The following is a 26,355-nucleotide window of genomic DNA, read 5'->3' on the forward strand; positions in this document are numbered from 1 at the left end:
ATATAGATATGAGTATTAATTACATACTATATATTTAATTATAAAATGTGTTATGCTCATATTATTAACCAATATATATATGTATATATATTATATATACATATTTATCAATGTATGAATGCATCAAGTCATGTCGAGTTTAGTCGAGTATGTTTCATTTACTAATCGAGTGAATATCTATTGTCACGGATTTTTTTCACAAATTATGTTCGATTCAAGTTTAACCGAACGAGTATCGAGTGGACTATTAAACAAATTGGTTCGTTTATAACCCATACGATTATTTTATAACTCTTTTATCCTAACTAAATAGTATTATTTTATCCAAAAAAAATATCATTTATTTCAATAGAATTATAAAAAACAGAGATAAAAAACTAAAGGAATATGATGATAAGGGTATAACTAAAGAGATAAAGTCTAGTAGGATAATCATCGTTGATATTTATCGGTAATCCATTACGCCTATATATACAGTGAGCAAGTAACATGTTAAGGGGACTCTCAGAAAAACCATACTGGATTGATACCTTCTTCTACATATCACTGACTTAGACATTAGAGGTGCATCAGGCATACTGGGCCACCACCTTTGTTGGTTTCAAGTAGGGCGTTCTAGTCAGCAATTGGACAAGTCTTCAATAGTGGGGCCATCTACGAGATACTATAATTTGTGATTTCAGTTTCCTATAGAACTCCAATGTGATTCCCACATGCCGACTGTGACGCGTTCTCAAGCAACAAGCGATTCTGAAACGACGCCTGTAGACATGGAGACGCGGCTTACAGAGATGGAGGGAAAGCTTATGAAGGTGATGGAAGCCATGGAGAACTTGCAGCGTGAGAATGAGGAGCTGAAACACTATAACGCGAAACGCAATGATGCCACGGTGCCAAGCCATAACGAGAAAGTGGAAGGGGAAGCACAAAGCGATGAAGGGACGAATGCAGAGGAGTTAGAAAAGAAGAAACTGAATGACGAGCTGCATGGTCTCATCAACAAGTATGAGGAGATAACGAAGAAGATGGGAAGATCTTCCTCAGTCGAACATCTATTGAGTTGTACGAACCTTTATAGCACAAAGGTGATGGCCATGCCACTTCTGTCGAAGTTCAAAGTACCACAAATCGAGATGTACGATGGGTCCCGAGATTCAATAGACCACCTAGAAAACTTTAAAGCATACATGAGTCTCCACGATTTTCTTGGAGAGATAGCTTGCCGAGCTTTCCCCCTAACACTAAAGGGGGTTGCGAGGGTTGGTTTGGAGCGCTATGACCTGGGTCGATTGACAGTTTTGAAGAACTGGCCAAGTAGTTCCTGATGCAGTTTATGGCAAGTAGGGGCGGTGTCAACGTCCAGTGGCATACCTATTGACCATCAAGCAATAAGAGGAAGAAAGCCTAAAGGCTTACCTTACTCGATTTAATAAGGAAAGGTTGATTATCGACAATCAGGATCAGAAAATTACTCTGGCAACCTTCTTGGGAGACATATGGCCTAGAAGTCCATTTATGATGGAGTTGGCAAGGAGGACTCCCTCAACCTTAAGAGAGTTTATGGACAGGGTCAATGATTTTGTTAATGCATATGACACCCTGCAGGCCCTTATCGAGCCAAGGAAAGGAAAGATGAAATCAGATGGCAAAGATAGAAATAGGGACAAGAAGTCTAGCTTGAGCCACGAATAGAGAAGGCAAGATAGGCAGGCACCCTCATGTGACCAGGCAACCAGGCTCGTCCATAACAACCTGAATGTTCAGGAAAAAAAGGCCTCAAAGAGAGAATCAAACCAGGCGAGGACAAGGCAACTTTTTTGCAAATACCATCAGACAAACACCCATTGGATGGAAGATTGCACCACAATGAAGAGGAGGGTGTCCGAATTGGCAAGAACTGGAGAGCTATAGCAGATGCTCACTGAATGAGAAAAGCCAAGGCGGCAGGTAGAGCGGGATCTTAGTCGCCGAAGAAGTGAGAGTTCAGAAAGACAACAGCCAACCAGGAAGGCAGTCGCGATCCTCCTGGCCAGAATAATAATTGCAATGGCGCACTCCTGGGGGAAATCCACACCATAGCTGGTGGATTCGCTCAAGGTGGCGCCTCTACCTCCAACAGAAGAGCGCACACTCGCAAGGCAAGGTATGAAGAAGTCTATGTGATGGATAGTCTGCTCAAACACCCACATCATAGTACAACGACAATCTTCTTTGGGGAGGAGGATTGAGAGGGAGTCTTGTACTCGCACGACGATGTGCTAGTGGTGATCCTCTTGGTCGCCAACTACACTACTAGGTGAATCCTAGTGGATAATGGAAGCTCAACAAACATTTTATTCTAGGAAGCCTTTGTTAGGATGGACATTGAAGTCGGTAAGTCATGACCTGCACCCACCCCTATGAAAGGCTTCTCTGGTGACACCATTCAACCAATGAGTGCCATAACCCTACCAATCACGATAGGAAAAGGAACGTGCACTGCCACAACAATGTCTGACTTCTTGGTGGTTAAGGCCCCGCCATCTTACAATATTGAGGCGACCAACCTTAAATAGCCTGAGGGTTGTCACCTCCACCCAACATCTTAAGATGAAGTTCCCAACGGAGGCTAGGGTAAGGGAAGTGCGTGGAGAACAGGCCCTAGCCTAGGAATGCTATGTATAGGAATTGAAGGCGGGGAGGGTCAAATGTCCACATAGTTGAGGGCCAAGTCTAGAGCAGGTCCCCACCCCCGCCCCCAATACTTCTTGACCAAGGTGTAGAGGCAAGGGATGAACATAATTTGCAGCAGGCAGAAGTGAACGAGCCATTGAAGCTAGTGGCACTATACCCAGAGCACCCAGACAAGATTACACGGGTGGGAACGTGGCTTCCCCCAGACATTAGGGAAGCCTTAAAATAGTTGTTGATCGAACACAGGGACGTGTTTGCCTGGAGTCATGAAGATATGCTTGGGATCGATAAACTATGCGTCGACCCCTCATTCCAAAAGGTCTACCAGAAGAAGAGGTTGTTCAGTGCTGAAAGGTACGAGACCATAGTTGAAGAGGTAGATCGGCTCCTTGTTGCAGGGTTCATTAGAGAAGCCCACTACCCTGAGTGGTTGTTGAACATCATCTTGGTAAAAAATGCAATCGGCAAGTGGAGAATGTGCGTATATTTCACTTATTTGAACAAGACGTGCCCAAAAGACAACTTCCTACTGCCTTTGCAGTACTCCACCAATATTAGTTGAAACTAAATCCAGAAAAGTGTGTGTTTAGCGTGGACTCAATGAAGTTTTTAGGGTTTATCGTGTCAGAGAGAGGATTCGAAGCTAACACCAAGAAGATCGATACTATTGTAAACATGCAACTGCCGTGGAGTATAAACGATACCCAGCGGTTGGCGGGAAGAGTAGCAGCCCTGAAGAGATTTGTGTCCAGGTCTACTGACAAATGCCTCCCTTTCTTCAGGGTCCTATGCAAGGTGCACCCTTAAAACGAAGAGTGCGACCAGGCATTTGAGGAGCTGAAGCAGGCCCTATCCAGCCTACCATTACTTAAACAACCCATGCAAGGGGAAACTCTATATTTGTACTTAGCGGTGTTGTCAAACGCCGTGTCTACGACCCTAGACAAGGAAGAAGGAACAACCCAAGTGCTAGTATACTACACCAGTCACGCACTAAAGGGCACATAAGGCAGGTACCCACGAGTAGAAATGTTGGCGTTTGCCTTGGTGGTGGCTACCAGGAGATTGTGACCATATTTCCAGGCTCACCCTATTAAGGTCCTCACGGAGCATCCCTTCATGAAGATACTTCAAAAACCCGATAGCTCAGGCATGATGGTTAACTGGTCGATCGAGCTCAATGAATTCGACCTCGATTACCTGCTAAGGAAGGCAGTAAAGAAGCAGACCTTGGCAGACTTTGTGGCCGAGTTCAGCGGTTTCTCGTAGGAGCCAACTACCACTCCCATCAGGAAGCCATGGCAAGTCTTTGTAGACAGCTCCTCTTGTCACGTTGGAGGGGGGATAGGCGCCTACATAGTAAGCGGAATGGCCGCAAATATTATTATATGGCCAAACTCAAATTCAAGAGCACCAACAATGAGGCAGAGTATGAAGCATTTATAGCAAGACTCTCGGTGGCAGAGGCTTTGGGTGCTACTGAGGTAGAGGTGAAGGCAGACTCCAAAGTGGTCATCAACCAAGTATGGGGAGCGTATGCCGTTAGAGGCGATAGTTTGAAGAAATACCTGAACCAGGTCTGGGAAGGTTGCGATCGGTTCTCGCACTTTTATATCATACAGATACCTAGAGAGGACAATTCAGTAGCCGACAGGCTAGCAAGAGCAGCATCGGGAATGGACGAGTCTATCCTACCATGGGAAGTGGAAAATAAGGTGTTTGAGGTCTCGGGGATAAGGTAAGAGGTGAAGGAAGTGGAGCTCAATGAGACTAATTGGACTGGAGAGATATAGAAATACCTAGACACAAACGAGCTCCTAGTCGACAAGGAAGAGGCTAAGAAAATTAGGCAAAGGGTGACATGGTTCACTAAAGTGGATCGGGTCTTGTACAAACGGGGCTTCGCCACCCCATTACTAAGGTCTAAGGTGCGTCTTGCCCTAGAAAGTCCAATACATCTTGTGGAGATACAATGAGTGTGTGAGAATCACTCTAGAGGAAAAGCCTTGGCTAGGAAAGTCGTAAGGATAGGGAACTATCGGCTCAATGCCCTCAGAGACTTTAGAGAGTTCATAAAAAAGTGCATTAAATGCCAAATGTTCCCTTCTGTACCACATTGCCATCTAGAGACCATCACCATAAGAAGTGTCACCAAGTTCTTTTGGAAGAACGTTATTTGCTGCTTTAGGATCCCAAAGAGCATCATTCTAGTGAACGGAAAGCAGTTTGACTCAGAGCATTATCAGGCATGGTGTGCAGAACTGAGAATTCAGGTCAGGTACTCATCCCCTAGACATCCTCAAGTCAATGGACAGATGGAGGCCATGAATAAGGCCCTACTAGGAATTCTAAAGAAAAAGCTCACTGACAGGTAAGGAGAATGAGAGGAAGAGCTCCCAAGAGTACTATTGGATTACAGGACTACAATAAAAACCCCAACGGGAGAGACACCATTCACTTTTGGCGTGTGGCAGCGAGGCAGTGCCCCCTGTGGAGGCTGGCCTGCCCACCTACCTCACTCGCCACTTCGACCCCCTTGAAAACAACAAGGTACTAGAGAAGTACCTTGATCTCTTGGATGAAGAAAGGGAAGAAGTAGAGGTCCAGAAAATTCTAAATAAGAGAAGAGCAAAGTGCTGCTTCAACAAGGGGGTGAGACCCAAGGCTTTCAAGGCAGGCGACCTGGTGTTGAAGGAAGCGGGGGTCACTACAAAAGAGGAAGAAAAGATGGGCAGTCATTGGGAGGGACCTTACATTGTAATAGCCAGCCAAAGGCCTAGATCTTATTGTCGAAAAGCCGAACAGGGGAAAAAGCTACATCATCCTTGGAACGTAGAGCATTTGAGGAAATGTTCCCTTGATCATTTACTTTTGGTAGCAAAGGATAATAATGAATAAAGGCGACAATTTCCCTCTATGTGAGCGTGGTTTGAAATGAAAAGGGCACGAAGGCCACATGGCCCCGCGACCCCTTACCAAACACCATATGCGAGTCTAAAGACTTGTGGTGCCAAGGGCACCCAGACTACAGGGCCGCGCGACTCCTTTCCAAACACCATATGCGAGTTTAAAGACTCGTGGTGCCAAGGGCTCGTAGGTTACACGGCCCCACGACCCTTTCCCAAACACCATATGCGAGTCTAAAGGCTCGTGGTGCCAAGCGGGCTTAGGTAACAAGGCCTTGCAACTCCTTTCCAAACATCATATGAGAGTCCAAAGATTTGTGGTGCCAAGGCGTGTAGGCCACAAGGCCTTGCAACCCCTTTCCAAACACCATATGCCAGTCCAAAGACTCGTGGTGCCAAGGGCGCATAGGCCACATGACCTTGCGACCCCTTCCCAAACACCATATGCAAGTCCAAAAACTCGTGGTGCCAAGGGCACGCAGGCCAGAAGGCCCTGCGACCCCTTCCCATACACCATATACTAGTCCAAAGACTCGTGTTGCAAAAGGCATGCAGGCCATAAGGCCCCACTACCCCTTCCCAAACACTATATGCAAGTCCAAAGACTCGTAGTGCTAAGGGTTCATAGGTCACAAGGCCCCGCAATTCCATCCCAAACACCATATGCGCGCAGGCCACAAGGCCCTGCGACCCCTTCCCATACACTATATACGAGTCTAAAGACTCGTGGTGCCAAGGGCGTGCAGGCTAGAAGGCCCCGCAACCCTTTCCCTAACACCAGATGCGAGTCCAAAAACTTGTGGTGCCAAGGGTGCGCAGGCCAGACTCGTGGTGCCAAGGGCGCGCAGACCACAAGGCCCCACGACCCATTCCTAAAGACCATATACGAGTCCAAAGACTCTTGGTGCCAAGGTTGCGCAGCCCACAAGGCCATGCGACCCCTTCCCAAACACCATATGCGAGCCCAAAGACTCGTGGTGCCAAGGGCATGCAAGCCACAAGGCCTCGAGACCCCTTCCTAGACACCATATGCAAGTCCAAAGACTCATGGTGCCAAGGGCTCTCAGGTCACAAGGCCTTACGACCCATTTCCAGACACTATATGTGAGTCCAAAGACTCGAGGTGCCAGGGTGCACAGACCACAAGGCCCTGCGACCCCTTTCCAAATGCCATAATGCAAGTCCAAATACTCGCGGTGCCAACGGCTCTCAAGCCACAAGGCCCCACAGCTCCTTTCCAAATGCCATAATGCGAGTCTAAACACTTATATCCAAAGATTCATTCAGTAATCATCCAAACATCTAAAGAACCTAATAGGGGCGCAAATAAACGAAACCCTAGCTTTTCAAAAAAGTTTTTATACATTGCTCGATCCAAAGTTCATACAGTGCACAAGCAAAGATAACGAATACAAGTTTTTGTTTAAGAAGATGGGGGAATAGCAGAGCCTGTACCCTGGGACGGGGTGGTTGAAAAGGTCTGGCATGTTGTCTCACCCTAATAAGTTGACAAATTGGTGAGAAATCAAATCAGGCTTGAATGACTCAAGACTTAATTTCTTCAAGTCAGCACGAGGGTTTGCCAGTAAGAATGATCTAAGCCTAGCCACACTAGCTCCATTGCCATAGCCAAAGGCATGGTCGCGAACAGACCTAGCTGCATCAATCTATTGTGATCGTAGCACAAGTTCTTCTTTAGAGTAGGCCAGCGCCGATTCAAGCTCCAACACTTATTGGTCCCATTTTTGGACCGTGGCGTTGAGGTGCAATAAGGAGTCATTCAACTTCTTCTGATTGGCGTCTACCCACTCCCGATCCTTTTTCATCTCAGCGTGCCTATGAGAGAGCTCCTCCATAGCACCTTGACCTTTGGAAAGCTCGAGCCGAATGTGCCACCTGCGCTCTTCAACACTAGCTGTAACCTCTGAGAGCTCAATGCAATGCTGCTTGACAACCGCCAACTCCTTGTGGGCGGAATTTAGTTCCTTCTGAAGGCCAGAAGAATGGGCTGAGGAGTAGTCCCTCTATGTCCTCAAAAGACTTAGCTCGAAGTTGTTTCGAAGGTTGGCCTCCTTTGCTCGCGCAAGCTCGCTACTGAGGTTAGCCACCTCCTCGCAAGGGCTTTCCACATCACCCACTAGCGAATGGACATAGCCATCAAATTGCTCGAGGAGTATCTCCTGTTCAGCCTTCTCGGCCTTCCACCTCTCGAATTCTCCTTTCGCCCAGAAGGTGAAAACAAGCCTCGACTGTACTTCCTCTTCGAGCTTAGCTCGGCCTACAACCATCCAGGTAGCCAAATTGCTACGCCCTAAAACAACTAAGATACACACGGTAGGGAGGTGGCTATTTTTACCGGTGAAAGGAAACCTCGTAGCTCATGAACCATGTCTTCATCAAAGTCTCTCCTAAGGAGGTGGGAAGGACCTACGTGCTCCTCCATTTGAGACCCTGGTGTCAAGGCAAGTCGGGACCCAAGGGAGTGGGAGCCTGGGGTGGCAAAGCCAGCACGAGCCCCACCTCTGGAAGAATAGTCAATGTCTTAGACAAGGTGGACAGGCTCCAGCATAACTAACGGAGGGACGGGCTCCTCCCTATCCCCGCCAGCCTTGGAGTGGGAGTTTTCCTCACAAGGGGAGGACTCCCCTTCGGCCCCAAAAGTCGGGTCGAATGGAGAAGGGATAGACACCCGCTCACCGCTCGTGTCCAATTCAGTTGGCAGGAAATACCCCCAGACACTGTAGTGGGCAAGAAACTTGAGGTGTTTTCTCTTTCACTAGACTCTTTTTGAGGAATAATGGCGGTCAACTCCCTCAGATCTTTGCCTTGATCCTCGCTGACAGTAGGCGAGGTGGTGTCCGAGGGAGTTAAAGAGCCAAGGGAGGTCAAAATCGAAAGTAGAGGCCAAGTCAATAAACGCTTGGCCCATGAAGTCGTTGAGGTTGTTGAGGCTAGGAGAAGTCCCCCAGGTGTGGGGGGGTCTAGCAATAGGAAGTGGCATGGATGAAGGTGTCTCCTCAACAAGGGTGGAAGCCTGGGCGCCACTTTGACCTTAGGGCTAGAGTAGCACGAGAGTGTTGCTATCCTTGCAACAATGGGTGTCTTCTGCCTCTTCACCGGCGGTGCGTTCTGAGAAGGAGCGTTTGCTCGTTTTCATAGTGGGGGAAGGGGCAAGCCTCTTTTTAAGAGGCACCATCGCTTTGGCAAAAAATGAACGGCTTTTCACACTTGAGCGAGAAGGCATGACTAGAAAACGATCGATGTTCGCAGGGGTTAAAAGGGCTTCGGTCAATATGGCGTCCTCGTTCTCCTGAACCTAAGTGAGGACCATGTCAATGTGACCTTGCTCTCACTTTATTAGTCAATGACCATCAATTTGTCGTTTGGTACTTTTCTCCAGTTGGCGCGAACATGGAATTCGCCCCTTAGGGCTTCATTGCTAGGAAATTGCTAGCCTTGGCTCGAAATGAAGACAAATTTTTTTTGCCACTATTTGAAATTAGAGTGGTGGGACTCAAATCACACTAGGCGCCTAGAGGGTGTGAGGAAACTGTAGATGTTTCCCACCGAACCCATGATTGAATAAACGGTTGAGAATTCTTGAGCGGTTAAATCAGGGTACTCTTCCCTAGTAGGTTCCAAGACCATTCGCCCAACGATGCAGCTACACAGAAGAACTGGCCAAGCATGAGAATGAACTTGGGTAGGTGCCAACTTCAAGAGGTCAAGAATGTCGCATATCATGTATGAAAGGAAATCACAAGCCATGTACAAAAGCACAAACTGATAAGGCTACTTGCTCGGCAAAACCTTCTTTGTTTATGGTACCTCGATGGGGGAGTTCAAGAGTCACAGATTCAAGGAGCCTATAGGAGCTACACAACTTGGGGAGGTCTTTGGGGGTAAGAACAGAGTGCCAATCAACATCTTTGAAGTAAGGAATGTCCCTTTGGATAGACGATTTTGGAACTGACAGAGTGCCAATCAACACCTTTGTTGGGCCATTGCAAGTCAATGGAAGCTAGGGTTTTGCATCAAGGGAGAAGAAGAAATGCAAGATAAAGTGCGATGAAAGAATGCTAAGGCAAGTAAATGTGAAGAAGGGAAATGAAGAATAGTGAAAAGGTGGTTATGAATGAGTAGGGAAGTGACGGTTACACAATCGAGTAAAGGAAATTAAGGGGGACTGACAACATCATCATTGCGTGATATGGTGATGTAATACAAAGGAGGAGCTCAAGGACGCGCGTCACAAAAGGACGATTGACGTTTGAAATTTTAGAGGCTAGGGAGGTGAACTGCCAAGTGGGGTATCCGTTAGACTCCCGCCTAAAAGGGGAGTTAGTCGACTTCCCACTCGTTGAGTGCCACATCTGTTATGATTCACGGTTGAGGGAGGTGAATAGACAAGTGGGGTAGCATCATCAATAATTCCCTTCACACTCATACAAAGGGAATTAGCGGGGTAACTGTAGGGACTTAAGTAGTCTCTGATAAGGAATGGGCCCAATGAGAAGGCCCATCCCGATGGATGATAAGGGTGAGGTCGGTGAGCCCTAGAGGCCCATACGGTTCCATCTTGTAGCCACCAAATGAGGTGGAATGGATAGTTAACCCGAAAGGGTTGAGATAAGTCCAACATTCCCGAGATAGACATCAACTCTAGGAATATGGTGATAAGGGTATAACTAAAGAGAAAAAGCCTAGCATGATAATCATCGTTGATATATACAGTGAGCAAGTAACATGTTAAGGGGACTCTCAAAAAAATAATACTAGACTGATACCTTATTCTACATATCACTGACATAGGCATCAGAGGTGTATCATGCACACCATGCTACCACCTTTGTTGGTTGCAAGTAGGGTATTTTGGTCAATAGTGGGACACATCTTCAACAAACCATTTTCACAACTTTTTATACTACTATGTTTTAAATGGGGGGATTTTGTAAAATAACTTATAAAAGTAATATATTTTCTTATAAAAATACCCTCATTTTAAATATAGTTGTATGAAATGTTGTAAAAAGAGTTATATGTATATTATTACTCTTTGAAATATTGTCTCTTGACTGTAAGAAATAATTCTTGACTTCTGGTCCAATATGCAAGGATGTAAAAGACGAGATTGATCGGACATAAAGCAAATATGAGACATAAAGCTGAAAGTGGAAGAAAAGACACACATCAAAGGAAATAGACTTGGGGAGGCACCAGAGAGGGCGAATCGAGGTTTGAAGGGAAGGAGGGAGAGGTGGTTGAACCCCTTTTTGTTTAGAGAGCTTCATGGGACATATTGTATAGATATTAATGAAGATGGAGAACTTGTATTAAATTCTATTTATATTTTGGGGGCTGCGACAACCATTGAGAATCCTCGCTGAACGGGTAATTCTTATTTTTTTGCTTTTTAAATTCCTTAAGCATTTAAAAAAAAAACCACAAACTCATTAACTAAGCAAAAAAAAAAAAAAAAAAAGGAAACAAAAAGGACAATTGGTGAGCATTGTCAATAACCACTCTCTGTGAGAGTGGCATTTTCCTTATATTTTATAGTGTGTTTTACTCCCAAGACCCGTGGATGGCTCAATGTTTTTATTTCCGTTCTAGTCTAGCAGGAATGGCCAGAATTTATCGTACCGAAACAGTAACCAGTACAACATAGGTGGATATTCCGTTCTAGATTCTGGTGTTCCAGTCGAAATGCTCATTTTGGTCCGAAATACATTTAAATGACATTTTCATAAATAACTTGAAAACTGAGACAAAATGGTAATTCTTCTTCCATTTTTTACTCCCGGTCAATCTGTCTCCATTCTGCAGTGAGCTCTCCAATTATTACTTCCTAGTGAGTTTTTTCTTAAGTTGTTTTGGGGTATGGCATTTTCGAGCAAAGTCTTTATTTTGCTTGGTTCTGATTTCTAAGGGTACTTCTTTTGTTTTTGGTGGCTTTTATTGAAGTGGATCTGTAGTTACCTCTAGGCCTATGCAGGAAACCAATCGACCCGGCCTGTCCACATAATCCGACCCGAACCAAACCGAAAAAGCTGGTTTTAACTAATGCTCGGGTTCGACCCGCTAAATGTTGGCAACCCGCCTAGGGGTGAAAAAAAAGCCGGTGTATCGATAAACCGGACAAGACCCTCGGTTTTAGTTTTCTCAAAACCGGTCAGAATTGGAGTACTTCTGGTTTTCCTTTGTCTAACACCGGACCAACCTTGACCGGACCAGTTCATATATATATTTTAATTTTTTATATTATATAAAATATTTTTTGTAGTATATATAATTTTAATATATAATATATATTTTTATATATAAAATAATTTGTATTATATGATAAATTAGTAATTAATATAATATTAAATTTTAAAATCTTATATAAATAACTATATATTATCACTATAGTCTATTGTATTAATAGTTATATTAATATTATATCACTATATATTATAATATACTACAATAATTTATAACTATATTATTATGTACTATATAATATACAATATTATATATACTATATAATATACTAGAAAAATCGAACCGAACCGAACCGGAACTGATAAAACAGAAAGTATCGATGTAACCAGTGTAGTATCGATTTTTCAAATCTCAAAACCGATGTATGCTGGTTTGGTTCTAAAATATGTCTAAAACCAAACAGGTTACACTTAAACCCACCTCTTAAAACTTAAGCCCACGTTTTATGCTCTACAGATGAAAACACTAGCTAGCTAGCCCCCCTCCCCGCGTCCCCACTTCTCTTTGTCATGAAGCCATCGTCATCGCCTCTGTTTCCCTTCGTTTGTCCGTCATCTAGATGGAAAACAACTCATCTGCCTATCAACATTGAACACTCTTATAAGCCTTCGGGATCTCAAGTTAAGAAATATTTGGAATCGCTTGCTCAATTAGATGTGATTTGTGGGAGACGGGAATCAAAACATTTCCCAGTGAGATCTATGAGTTGACTCATTTAAAGCACCTGGATCTGCCAAAGGGTATTTAGAGCACTCTTTTTTTTTTATCCTATCTTTTAAAATACATCACCAAAACTCACTTTTTCTATTTTACGTATTGACTTTTACAATACGCCATACATCAGTTTATTTAGTTTTTCTTTATTTCATTTAAATATTATACTTTTTAATCTTTTTTATTTATTTCAAATATTATATTCTCTACATAGCATATATTTCAAATATTTTTCTATACATCATATATTTTGGTATTTAAATGTAATATTTTAAATTACTTAAAAAAAAGAGTAAAACGATAAAAAAAAAAATATGCCTTTATTATTAACAATATCAAAACTTCTGCATGCATAAAAGTCGAAGGGATTATAAACAGAGTGCTAGAGAGTAAATGAGAGATAAGAGAGTGGGGCATATGCAAGAGTGATACAATGGTTAAAATGAAAATAAGATAAAAAGGAAAGATGGTGAAATGAGAGAGAAATAATAAAAAGTGTTTAGATGAATGAATAGTTATCTCTACATGTAGAGAATTTACTGTTGCTAAATGTAAAATAAAATAAAATAAATGATCTAATGGAAATGGCTTTTGGTCATTTTTCTTTATATTAAAAAAAAAGTATATTTTACAAGAGCCATTGGAGTGCTCTTAAGAATTTGACTTGCGGAAGATGAAGCACTTGCCGGAGGAGCTAAACTGGAATGAATGCTGCAGCTTAGAGCATTGAGAAAAGATGCCTTGCAAATCGGTTAACTATACGAAATTCTTCCAAGATTTGAAGGAAAAATCTGGGTTAGCTGAATCTATCCTCATCAAACTACTCATGAATGTATTTTTTGACTGTGAATCTCTTGTCACCAAGTTGAAATTGAATTTGTGAAAGTGTGGATTAGACTAACCCCTTTGCCACTCTCTTTGTGTTCTAAACCTATTAGGTAGAACTTACCTTTGAAAACTAGCTTACAAGGGAAGGATGCCTAGGGGCTTATAAACTATCAACTAATCCCATACTTAATCGATGTGGGATCATAACACTTTGATTCTCTCTGTCCATGTCTCTACCCGTTTCAGCCTTCTCTCTTTTGCAAACTCCAACCGTTTGAATAAGTGCCTCAAAAATGAAAAAAAAATAATACCAAAGCCACTGCAAATGTTAGGGATCGGCACTGTTATCATTCTTGGTAGAATACTAACTGAATCTTGCTTCCTCCTAAATTTTATTCTTTTTCTTTTCTTTTACTTCTAGCTCTTTGGCTCGTCTTTGCTGAGTGTTATTTTTTTTATTTGTAGATTTTGGTGTAGAGAAAGGTTGCATTGCCTTGTGGCGTTTGCGAAGGCAAAGGGTTCTATATATGCAAATTGTACAAAAGAATTGCAAATCGCCAATATTTGGAAATCGTTGGATTTGATTCTTTTCCTGCTGGGGTTGAGTATGCCCTCACGAAAGGTGCATATGTATCTTTGATTGGAAATAAGTTCATCACAAGATTACCAGATTTAGGTGTGGAAAATGTGGCGGCAATGAAAGGTTGTTGGCTAAAGAGAAGAAACAGAAGCCAAATGGAGGAAAATCTTGAGATTTTGTGGGCATCAAACGGGTTCAATGTTTCTCTGGGTACACGCCCAAACTAACATCCATCTTTTTAAAAATAAAAAATAAAAAAATGTTGACCCGACATGGATTCTTTGTGTCGGGTTTGTTTGACTCACTCAGCAGCACGGGTCAGGTCAGGTTTAAATTTGAACGGATTGCTTGGGTTGGAGGCCTAGTTAGCCCTTGATAATACGGTCCTATCCTTATTTTATTTTATTTTTTAAAATTTTTTTATGGAAACAGACTTTATTTCATTCCATGAACCGAACTTACAGCTGTGACTTATCAATACAGAAAAAACCTGAACTACAAGCCAAACTACGCATCTGCTTTGGGCACCTCTTACACAAATTCATTTTTGGCGGACATTGTCTTAATTTCTATAAAACTCTCTCCTAACAGAGAGAGCGCTCTATAAAAACAGAACTAAACGACCCCTCTTCCCAAGAAGAGAAGCACTAGCTCTCTCTGTCCTCCCAGTCAGGAGGAATATGAGACTCTGCTATTATGAACACTAAGTCCAAATAGCCTATTTCTTTTTTATTAAATACTAAAAAACAGAAAACTGCAAAAAGAAAACACATTCAAAATACAAAAACACAATAACACATAGCAAGTGGGCTTAGGGTTTCATCTCTTTCCAAGCCTGCCGCCCCCCTTCTACTTTCCTTTTTTACTTTTTACTTTTCTTTTCCTTTTATTGCCTTCTTCTTCCTCCTCCTTCTTCTGTATTTTACGTTGCCCGTCGCCCCCTTCCGCCGCTCTCTCCCTAGCCCATCTCCCTCTCTGCGACCGCCAACCTCCACGAGCACCGGTGTGAGCCCTATAATAGCGCACCCACTGCAAGCATTGACATCCCGAGCCCAGACGACACGAGCACCCTGCTCGCACAAACACCAGCTTCTACTGCACAAAAGACCCTCTTACGCATGAGCTCCGCTGCGCGACCAATCGGCCATATCATCGCCCGCCCCTCTCGACCAACTCTTGCCCCAGCTGCGACCGTTCCAGGCGACTCAACACCACACGGGTCTGAAAGAAAAAATGAAGATGTGGCTTCTAGATTTTTGAAATGAAGATCTTTGAGTTTAATCTAAAACACAGATCTTAGGGCTTGTTTGGATTCGCAAGTCATCTCAGCTCATCTCAACTCATCTCACTACTATTCATTACTATTCAGCAACTTTAACTCACAAATCTCACTACTATTCACAACTCATCTCATTACTATTCACAATCCATCTCAACTCATCTCAGCTCATCTCAAGTCATCTTCGAATCCAAACATCTCCTTAGAAAGAAGGAGGAACAAAACCTATGCTAAAATTGGAATCACTCGAAAGTGCTCACCCTTATTTGAGCTAAAACTAAAACTAAAACACACCGAAAATAAAACAAAAATAACAGATTGAACATATAGACAGGAGGGAGGGGAGGGGGAGGAGCTCCTCCCCCCTCAAAGCTCTCCGATTATCTCTTGATAAGACATCCTTATTCGTTTCGACAAAGACAACTAGCTGTAAATTGCAATTTATTTTTCCTGTTTAAGAGAAACTGTGATTTAATTTAGTTTTTTTTTTCTTTGGAAATTTAGGTGAGTGGTTTTTATCCAAATCTTTACTCATTGTTTGGTACTTTTTTTTTTTATTTTTTTTATAAAAAGCAGTTCTTTGTTCTTTATATGGAGGAAGTGAAAAATGAACTCAAGGTTCCTAGAGTCAACATAAAACCATAGCTTTCCAGTTTTCAAATATATATATTTTTAAGACTTATTGAAAATTATTATTGAGTTTTTCATGCATATATATTTTGAAAACATGAATTGATATTATTTTGGAATATAGTTTTTTTTTTCTCTTTATATAAATATATATATATATAAATTCATATAACAATTATTTTGAAACGGTACACCGAAACATGTCGGTACCGAAATATTCCGTTCTAATATCTCAACTGGAACAGTCACTAGAACAGAATTTAAAACTTTGCATAGACTTGAGCTGAACCACAATTGGGTGAGTTTGGTTACCAAACTCATCTCAACTCATCTCAATTCATTATTACAATTTTTTCAAATCCCAATACAAAATATAATAAACAATTCAACTTTTTCAAATCCCAAAATAATAATAATATTAAAAAATAATATTCTAACAATATTTTATCATCTCAACTCAACTCAACTCAACTCACTTCAACATCCAAACACAACCTTAGTCTCTTTATTTTCAATCATTTATCACTAAGCAAGTTATGGATGAGCATTCCAAGCGGCTTGTTGAGGTAATAAGAGATGAGAGGTTCATCCAACCATATTGTTGAGGTAAAAAAATGCATCAACAAACCAAATTAAGGATTTAGAGCAATGATCCAAAAGCAAACCTAATATATGATTCCTTGTTACTATATCAGACCAAAATAGATATGAACAGAGTTTGAACCAAATTCTAGGCATAGTTGCGTCGAATTCAGGTTGAGTGTTCAGTTTGATTTCTAGATTTCATTGTGTTTTTTTTTTTTTTTTTCACATGAAAAGAATCCCATTGACTCTGTTTGGATTGAGAAATCATATCAACTCATCTCATCATTACAATTTTTTTAAATTTTCACATAAAATATAATAAACAGTTTAACTTTTTCAAATCTAAATTCAACTTTTTAAAATCTCAAAACAATAATAATATTAAAAAATAATATTCTTAAAGCATCTCATTTCATTTCACAATCTAACCGGACTAAAAAAGATTTTATTTCCTATGTTTCAGCTAGCCCTCGTAAATGATCATCCAAGTAATAATTTTAGATCCATTTTATAGCATCGGATTCCCTCCACCAATTCATTGCCAGCAATCTAAAGGAATGATACCTCTAACGGGCGGTTTCGAATCTGAAATTCTAGGAATTTGTAATACTAGGAGTATAAATTGCACTGGATTTGCTAATACGATCTAATGACTTTTGATGTAATTATGACTTTCTTCTGTAAAAGTGAGGTTTTTAATATATACTTAAAAAAAAAAAAAAAAGGAAAATGATGAGGGATCTGCTCTAATATATTTTTTATTTTTTTAAAAAATATTTTCAAATATTAAAAAAATGATGTGAAAAAAAAGTTAAAAAATATTTAAAAGTGTTAAAAAAATAATGTGAAAAAAAAATTTTATATCATTTTTTTAACACTTTTAAATATTTTTAGAAAAAGAAAAAAATTTACAATATTATTAAATAATATTTTTTTAATTATTAAATAAAAAAACTAAAAAAGAAATTTGGAGCGGCATCCCTAACATTATCCCAAAAAAAATCAAATGGCACATAGTATTTTGCTTTGGCCGTCAAAATGAAAAGACATTACAAAACTCCAATAAAATATAAAAATAATAAAAAAGGTTCACCCTTCCCAGTATTGGCGGATCGGTCCACACGTTTGATGGCATGAACTACATCATGTAGTTTGGCTCTTGTACCACCCTATTGCAGAGTGGTTTGACTATCCCACGAGTTTAGCTTGTCAACAATCCATCGTGGGAGGCTGAAATCACACTGCGATAAGGAGGTGAGCCACCCCCATTAAAGGTGACGCATACTGTCAACCAATGGGATGGTTCAAGAACATCCTTAATTTCATAGAGGGTCTCAGGCCATGTGTGGGGTTAGGTCATTAGTAAATCACGCTCGGAAGGTAGCCAAATTAGGGGTGCTACTTGCCCCCCACGGGGCGGGATAGCCCCCATCCCGTCCCCCACCCCCGCATGGGCGGAGGGGCGTTTTTTAACCCTACCCCCCACCCCCAGAGTGCGGAGGCGGGAGACCTCGTCCCGGATATCAAGGTGCGGGTGGAGGGGGTCCTCCGTCTGCCCCCCCGCACCCTATTGGGCCAAAGGCTCATAAACCGTCGAAATAGGTTGAAAATGGCCTAAAAATAACTTCTGAGCCCATAAAAATATAAGTTTTTTTTTTCAAAAAATAAAAAAGAGTTTAAAAAATAAAAAAAGTTACATAAATAAAAATAATATATACATACACAATTTTATATAATTAAGACTCTAATAAAGTACTACTATTGACTACAAGTCTACTACCTGATAAACTAATAAATAATAATAGTAACTAAACTGTTACAAAAATAAAATGGAAAATCTAAATAATTACAAAATTATAAAGAAAAAAGTGTCCAAGGGATATTGTATCAACATTACAAAATTACAAATCAAATACATAATACGTACAACTGATTCAAATTTCAATATTCTAATAAATTGATAATCTAAAAAAAGAGGCGAGATGTTTGGATCTTTGACTGTGACATTTAAGGCGGCCGAATGGGTAGTCTTTTGAGGCTTGAGCACATATTCACATTGCAGTAGAGGTAGACATCGTCCGGATCGTCTCATATGTTGCTACAATAATCAATATTAAAATTAATACTGATGAAATTGAAATGAATATAAATAAATCAAAATAATAAAATAAAAACAACAATTACCAGATGGTCCAGATCCAGACTGATCACCACCCTCTTCGTCGATCTCTTTAAAATCTAAAACATCCGGAACATAAATATATTTTCCCATCGTCCAACTTTGTGTGCATATCAATGCTTCCACAGTTCTAGGAGATAATGAACTATGGAAATGATCCAATATGCGCTCTCCAATATTAAAGGCAGATTCCGAGACAACGGTGCTAATAGGGATGACCAACATAGAACGGGCAATCTTAGAGAGGATGAGATATTTCTTTGATGTTGTCTTCCACCATTCTAATATGTCAAAATCATCATCATCTTGAATAAGATTCCCTGACAAATAATTATCTAACTTTGAAACCACCTTCATAGATTGATGGACTAGTGTGAGATTATGTGTGAGGGTCTTAGTCCATGCTAATCTATGCTTCTTTGTTGCCCTGGTGTCTAGAGGAGGTGTTGGGGTAGGTGTAGGTGTAAGTGTAGTAGATGCAGTATCACCCTTAATTGCATTAAACTCATTATAAAATTTATAAAGGGTATCTTGAACCATCTCACCAATAAGATTAGTCCATGCCTGATCATACGCAAGTCTCAAATCATATAACATGCCTGAAATTTTTAGACGAGGATTAAGAATAGCAGCTACATATAACAAAATATTTAGTCTAGTCAAATCTCCAGAATACTTGTCATATTTGACCCTCATGGTCAATGTCGTCCCCCTCATCCTTAGATTGGAACCCTTACATATGTCATCTAATTCTTCTTTTACCCTACATATTTATTAACAAAATTTATGGGATTTAGGGTGTAAAGAAGCAGATAACTTCAATGTGACATCATAAAAAAGTCCGAGAAAGTCAACAAAATAGCAACTACCTCCCAATCATCATCATTGGGCTTTCCTAAACTCTTGTGCTCATCAAAGTATTTGACATATTGAATGTCTTCATCACCCAATAATTGAAAGGATGCCTTATATTCTTGGGCCGCCTCCAACATCAAGAAAATTGAGTTCCATCTGATAGAAACATCAGTACAAAGACCCTTCTTTGATGTTATGCCCACACGCACCAATCTTGAATTTCTCCAATCTAAAAGGAGAAGACCTCACAAATTTCACAGCCAGTCAAACTCGTGCAACCGAATCATCGACATCTTTCAACCCCCCAGTCACAATTAGATTCAAGATATGTGCAGATCATCTAACATGCAAATATTCACCACCCAAGAATGTCTTATTTGTCTCTCTAAGATAAGTTTTCAGATATCCCAAGGCGACATCATTAGACGAGGCATTGTCAACCCAAACTGTCAAAACTCGTGCCAACCCCCACTCCTTTATTGATGCCTCTAAGGTCTTCCCAATCGTCTCACCTTTGTGATCAGTTATTTGACAAAACTTAATAATTTTTTTTTATGAATAATCTAATCAGAATCAATGAAATGAACAGTCAAAGGCATATAATTAAAATTTTGGATAGAAGTCCAAGTATTGGTAATGAGGCAAACTACCAAACCCACCAATTGGTCCCTCAAAACATCTTTATTTTTTCAATACATTTTTTTAATATCTTTTGCCACAATGTGGCGAGAAGAAAGAGTAAATCTAGGCTCTAATTCTTGGAAAAATTATTGGAACCCTCTTCCATCTACAAATTGAAAAGGTAGCTCGTCTATGATAACCATACGAGCTAACTTCATTCTACACTCATCAGCATTATATTTTGTATACTCCTTCAATGTTGGACCCCCACTACTCTCATCCGCTATTTTTTTTCAGTCCAATTTTTAGTCTAGATTGACTGTTCTCAAGTAAGGATCTTAATATTAGACTCTTCTTGCATTGTTCCTCTAGATGGACCTTTAATTGGAATGTACCATGTTTCCTATGGTGATATCCATATATTTTTCCACAATAATTACATTTAGTTTGGGGGTTATTGGGGTCACCACCCTCTAGTTTGGTAAAATGAAACCAAACTACGGAAACATGTTTTTTCCTTTGTGTGGGCTTGGGGGCGGGGCAAGGTGTATTCCCACTCTCTGAGGTTGGAGTAGGGTTAGCTTCTGGGGTAGGGGTACTGGTAGGGGTAGGGGTACTAGTAGGGGTAGGAGAGCTATCAGTGAAATCCCTTTGAGAAGACATTCATGATTCCACAACACAATAAAAAATTATAAAATCAATCAACACATGACATAAGAAAATCATAATAATACACCAAATAATACACTACACATGAAAATAAAAGGCAAAGTGCAAAGCCAACACAATTTAGAGATTTCGGATTGAACCCCTTAATTTTAAATTTAGGGGTTTCAATTGAAACCCCTTAAAAATTTAAAGGGTTTCAATTAACCCTAAATTGAAAATTAAAGGGTTTCAATGGAAACCCCTAAATTTCAAGAATGAGTTTCGGATTGGAACTCTAAATTGATTTAGGGTTCCAAATTTGAACACTCAAAGGCCAGCAAGTGAAAAAACTACAAAAACAAAAAAAACAAAAAACAAAAAACAAATAAACACACTACGAATCAAACACATGCACAAATTTCAACATAGCACACAAATTCACAATTATTCCCATCCTCCATCTCTGATTCAACCCATCATTCCTCCAATCTCCAATCCAAAACTAAAAAAGTAAAATATAGGGTTTTGAGTTTCTTACCTTTGAGTGAAGGCGAATGCGAAGTTCCAAAATAAGTTCACACGAATCAATGACGGTGGAGTGATTGGAGTCCTGGTGGTCTTGCTCGTGCAATCGTGCGAGACGGAGAGAGAGAATAGATTGTGAGAGTGAGAGAGAAGAGAGTTCGAGAATGAGGTGTCTGGACGTCGGGGAGGGGGGGGGGGGAAGGGGGGAACCTTAACTAAAAGTGAAAGTGAAACGGCACCATTTCGTCATGGACAAAACGGCGCCGTTTCACTTACTGATGAGTTTTTATTTATTTATTTATATATATATAATTTTAATTTATATATATATATATATATTAAGCAGGGCGGGGGGGAAAGCGGAGAGGGGCTTTGCCCTCTCCGTCATCTGCCTCCGCAGGAGCCCTGGGGTGCGGGTGGGGGCCCCCACACCTCGCTTGAGTGGGACGAAACACCCACCCGGCATGGGCAGGGGCGGGGCGAACGGGGCGGGTCAGCAGGGTGTGAGGCTCCGCTGCCCACCCCTAAGCCAAACCACCTTATGAAGGACTAAACCCACCATGATGGTGACTTGTGCGCCATGGAATGTGGCATGGTTCGAGCCACAAAATGCGGACCATGTTAGAGGGCCAATGAACCTGCTTTTCATGGTACTAAGGATGGCAAAGACCGAAGGACAATGCTAGGGCTACTAAGAATAGTGACCCCTACATCGTACATATAGTGCAAATTGTACATTTTTTTAAAAAGTTTTTAAACCCTTTCAAACATTTAAAAATAAATAAAAATCACAAACTCATTAAAAAACATTTCATTAATCATTAAGTACAAGAAAAAAAAAAAAATTGATAGACTTTGTAGGTAGCCTTTCTCGATAGAAATATCATTTCCCGACAAAAATACCCCCTTCCACTTGCCACTAGAGTTTTTCTCTTTTTTTTTTTTTTTTTTCAAAATATTGACTATTTTGATTGTTTTTAATTCGAGTTTGTAAATTAAGGTGGAAGTATCACCTTTTGATTGGCTGACATATGGGGGTCCTATTACACGTACATGGATATTATTGTTTTCTCATTAGAGAGTTTGATGAGAGGGACAAAGTACTAAGTTGCGATCTCATTAAACCTTAAAATGTAAATTGCAAAAATCGTGAAAATATGAAGGCTAATTACACAACTGACCTAAATGAAAATTCCCTTGGAAAAACTGATACAGAATTGGCGGCTGCGTGCATGCGTCTCAAGCTCGTGTTATTAGGCGTATGGTTACGCAGTTCAGATGAAATGTGGTTAAATATTTTATTAAAAGTTGAATAAAATATTATTATAATATTATTTTATAATATTATTTTTATTTTAAAATTTAAAAAAATTGAATTTTTTTATTATATTTTGTGTAAGAGTTTGAAAAAATTATAATGATGAGATGAGATGAGATAGTTTGATTTTGTATAACCAAACCAATCCTAAATTATGAATGTCAACTCAAATCAGTTTCATGCCCAACCAAAAGTACTGCAGTGCATCTAGTATTGATAAAATTAAGTAATGTTAGATACAATTTTACAATATGCAAGTTTCGCATATTCTTTGAAAAAAAGTGGAATTCATTATTAAATATTAAATTTTTTATGTGAGTTCTATATTTACCTATTCTTTTCAAAAAAGTGTGCGATGCTTGGCAACTTGCACATTCTATATAGGCTGCAAATATCATTTCTCATATAGATATGCCTTAATCGGGTATGAGAGTAACTTGTTGATTAAAAGTATAAACATTTGTAATTTTGTAATGCTGATGCAGCTCACTATAATTAACAAGACTAATTAGGATCAAGCATACTTGGAGATGAAGATGCATGGGTGATTCAATCTTTATATATATGTCGGTGCCATTTGATCAGTACCATGCATGTTTTCCTCGTTCAAAAGCTCAAGCTCAACCAGGATCACAAGACATTATATCCCATTCAGCAGCTATCTTAGGGGACCCTCCTCTCCCTCTCTCTCTCTCTCTCTCTCTCTCTGTGTGGTCACAGGCACCATATATCCAGCCAAAGCATCAACAGCTGTGCTGACAATAAAGGCAATTAATAAACCAAAAGTGAAAGAAGCTTCCAAAGACATTTCCCCGTGGACTCTAAGCCATACTTGTGAACTCTATCAAACCTTTGCGTGTGAGTTTTAAAAGATAAAGCTAAAACAAAAGGCAAAAAGAAGATGCCTATAAGATGGCATATATGCAGTAGTCTAGTACTACTCCTCCTGCCATACCCCATTTCATTCACACAGACAGTCTCATTAATTACCATCAACCTTATCGTTTTCCCCCCAACATCATGAAGCTGATCTTCTCAGTCTCTGTCATTGCAGTCCTCCTCCTCCTACAGGTACATTAACAACACTGCAATTTGCAGCTTAACATTGTCTGTTGGGAAGATTACTGTACAATCATAAACTTTACATGATGTGCTTTGGCATTGTTCCTTTTTTCCAGGCTTTTGCAGAGGCTTCATCTACCAATAGTGCCCCAAGCAGTACTCTTGCTAGTGTGAGTCTCTCTCTCTATACCTAGTCCTAAACCCTAGTTTGTGACTGAACCCTCATGACTAAGAAGTGAGAAGCCAAAGTTAGTGTGCCAATATTGATTGTAATTTATCTTCTAGTTTAAAATTCCTTGCCATTCACTTTAGACTATGCATTAGGTAATGGAAAACACTCTATCCATAAAAGGATTACACAAAAATAATCTCACAATCTATTGTGGTTTGATGTTGTTCGTCAGATTGTAAAGTTACTTATATTATAAAGTAGATTTAACGAATCAGATGAAACCACGTCAGTTTGTGAGATTACATTTATGTAATTTGTTTATAGATGTAGCACTCCTCGTAGGTAATAGTGCATAGAAGTCGAATGGAAACTCAGGTACTGATGTTGTTATTGTTTTGCCTTTACAATTCAGATGGATGCTGGCGATGCGGCATCTCTTCATGCTAAACATCGTCCTCAAATCAAAATAAGTAAGTTTGTAATTCAATATGTTCTGATAATTCAATATGTAAATTTTAAAAAATAATAACAATTTGACAATTCAAAATGTAATTTTCTTGTTTGTATAAAGATAATATAATGTTATTATTTTAATTTGTTTAGTCTACGCATTCATATGCTTGATTTTTAAAATATATGGCTAGTGAAAAGCCAGGAAAATATTCTCCACTCAACTACTTTGGGGATTAATGTACGGACATAGATCACATGAATAACACATTTGTTATTTTAAGATGAAATTTATATCACAATGTTTATTAGGATCCATAAACCTTAATTTGTAAGTAACTGATCAAAACAAAGTATTAAAATGATGAATATTTTGAAAATTTTAAGAGATGAAGGGTTGATTTGACAAAATCTCTACTATATATTAATTTTGAAAACAAAATAGTCGGAAATTCACTAATTAATCAACCTCATAAATTATCTTTAAAAAATATAGAGGATGTAAATTCAGACGAATAACATGATTAGAGGTCCTTGAAACACTCTCTACCTTTCTTACCTGTAAAGTATATATAAGGACAATGCATGTACATGTGTTTCTGCATCAACTGAATAGATACCTACCAATTAATGATCTTATTGGAATTCCATGCATGCAAGCATATTTTGGCTTATATGAAAAGTTGTTTAAGTGTATTATTATATATGAAAGTGTATATTCTTATTAAAGTGAGAAGAATATATAACTTCAATACACAATTCTACTCTTCAAGTATGTACGGTTTTTGTTACTGGCACCGAGTATCCGAAAACAGCATCCCGACGAATTCCGATAGTGCACAGGCTCTCGACAATGAATTTTTTACAAATGCACTTTAAATAATTCAAGGAGAAAATCCCTCAATTCAATAATCCTAAGAGATTGTTGGCACCCAATTAGGAGATTTGAATCTTAGACCTAGGAGGAAAATACCCTCAAGTCTAAAACCTTTACCACTTAAGCCAACTCCTAAGAGTTCTTCAACTATATACTCAATCCCATTTATTGATGGCTAGGTATGAACGAAATATTAAAGACAAAAAGAGTATACTTTAGTGCTTAAAACTATTTTTGTTAAAACTACTAAAAATATTTTTGGTATATAACTTGCAATTTACAACATATGAGGTGATATGACATGATGTGAATGATTGAACGTTAAAGGAGGAAATGAATTCATGTACAATGACATGGTAGTACATTATAGAGATCAATGATAATGAATTATAAAATCTCCCTTGTTCGAGCTTGCTTGATGTGAAAATTTTAAAGAGCAAGATTGCAAGTTCACTAACTGTAAAATAAAAATAAAATATGAGTGTGATATGTAGCAAAACTCACATATATATAATAATTTTCAGATTGCAGCTCAGCATGTTCGAAGAGGTGCAAGAAGGCGTCGCGAAAAAAAAGGTGCACCCGGGCATGCAAGAGCTGCTGCATGAGATGCCACTGTGTACCACCAGGTACCTATGGCAATAAGAATGCATGCCCATGCTATGCACGCCTCAAGACCCATGGAAACAAGCTCAAGTGCCCTTAGAGCAAATTAAGCATTACAAACTTCCCATGGAAATAGGCATTCAAAAATATATTTGAATGTAGTATTCTTATTACTAGAGGAATAAATTAAATTGATAATGAAGTATTCTTATTACTAGAGGAATAAATTAAGTTGAAGATGATCAAAGCTATGCTTTGAGAAATAAATGTTGAGTACATTCTGTATTTCTTAAATGAAAGTATTTCCTTCTGTTTGTTTTTACCTAATGCAAGCTTCACATTTCTTTGAGTTGTCTAAATCCCACATTCATTAGTTTGTAAGTGATAATCAAACCATATTAGATGTTTAAGAAATGCAGGTCCGGGCGATGACATGTTGTGCGAACTGCTTGAAATTTATGAGTTCTGCTATTTATAAATCTATATGTTCGTAAATATTCAACTAATTATTGTAGACCCGAAATAATTATAAAAGAAAACTCAACATAAATATTTATTTTAGGCTAATTAATATGATAGATTT

The 26,355-nt window shown here is 39.5% G+C and overlaps 2 protein-coding genes across 2 annotated transcripts; both read left to right on the forward strand.

The window, feature by feature from the left end:
• Positions 1–4,061: 4,061 nt before the first annotated feature.
• Positions 4,062–5,571, forward strand: LOC108991642. Its single transcript, XM_018965969.1, has 3 exons — positions 4,062–4,411; positions 4,862–5,044; positions 5,148–5,571. The coding sequence occupies exons 1-3, from the start codon at positions 4,062–4,064 to the stop codon at positions 5,569–5,571; spliced, it is 957 nt and encodes a 318-aa protein (XP_018821514.1).
• Positions 5,572–23,526: 17,955 nt separating this feature from the next.
• Positions 23,527–26,094, forward strand: LOC108991616 (gibberellin-regulated protein 9-like). Its single transcript, XM_018965943.2, has 4 exons — positions 23,527–23,676; positions 23,784–23,837; positions 24,252–24,309; positions 25,691–26,094. Exons 1-4 carry the CDS (start codon positions 23,626–23,628, stop codon positions 25,870–25,872), a joined length of 345 nt encoding a protein of 114 aa, XP_018821488.1. The 5' UTR covers positions 23,527–23,625; the 3' UTR covers positions 25,873–26,094.
• The last annotated feature ends 261 nt before the right edge of the window (positions 26,095–26,355 follow it).

The sequence above is a fragment of the Juglans regia genome, chromosome 15, assembly GCF_001411555.2.
Source record: "Juglans regia cultivar Chandler chromosome 15, Walnut 2.0, whole genome shotgun sequence".
NCBI lineage: Eukaryota > Viridiplantae > Streptophyta > Magnoliopsida > Fagales > Juglandaceae > Juglans > Juglans regia.

Coding starts and splice junctions, on each gene's coding strand:
- LOC108991642 (XM_018965969.1), top strand. CDS start 4,062: ATGGCCAAACTCAAATTCAAGAGCACCAACAATGAGGCAGAGTATGAA. Junction 4,412..4,861: donor TTTGAGGTCTCGGGGATAAG/GTAAGAGGTGAA, acceptor TTGCTGCTTTAG/GATCCCAAAGAGCATCATTC. Junction 5,045..5,147: donor AAGAAAAAGCTCACTGACAG/GTAAGGAGAATG, acceptor GGCGTGTGGCAG/CGAGGCAGTGCCCCCTGTGG.
- LOC108991616 (XM_018965943.2), top strand. CDS start 23,626: ATGAAGCTGATCTTCTCAGTCTCTGTCATTGCAGTCCTCCTCCTCCTA. Junction 23,838..24,251: donor CAAGCAGTACTCTTGCTAGT/GTGAGTCTCTCT, acceptor TTTACAATTCAG/ATGGATGCTGGCGATGCGGC. Junction 24,310..25,690: donor TCGTCCTCAAATCAAAATAA/GTAAGTTTGTAA, acceptor AATAATTTTCAG/ATTGCAGCTCAGCATGTTCG.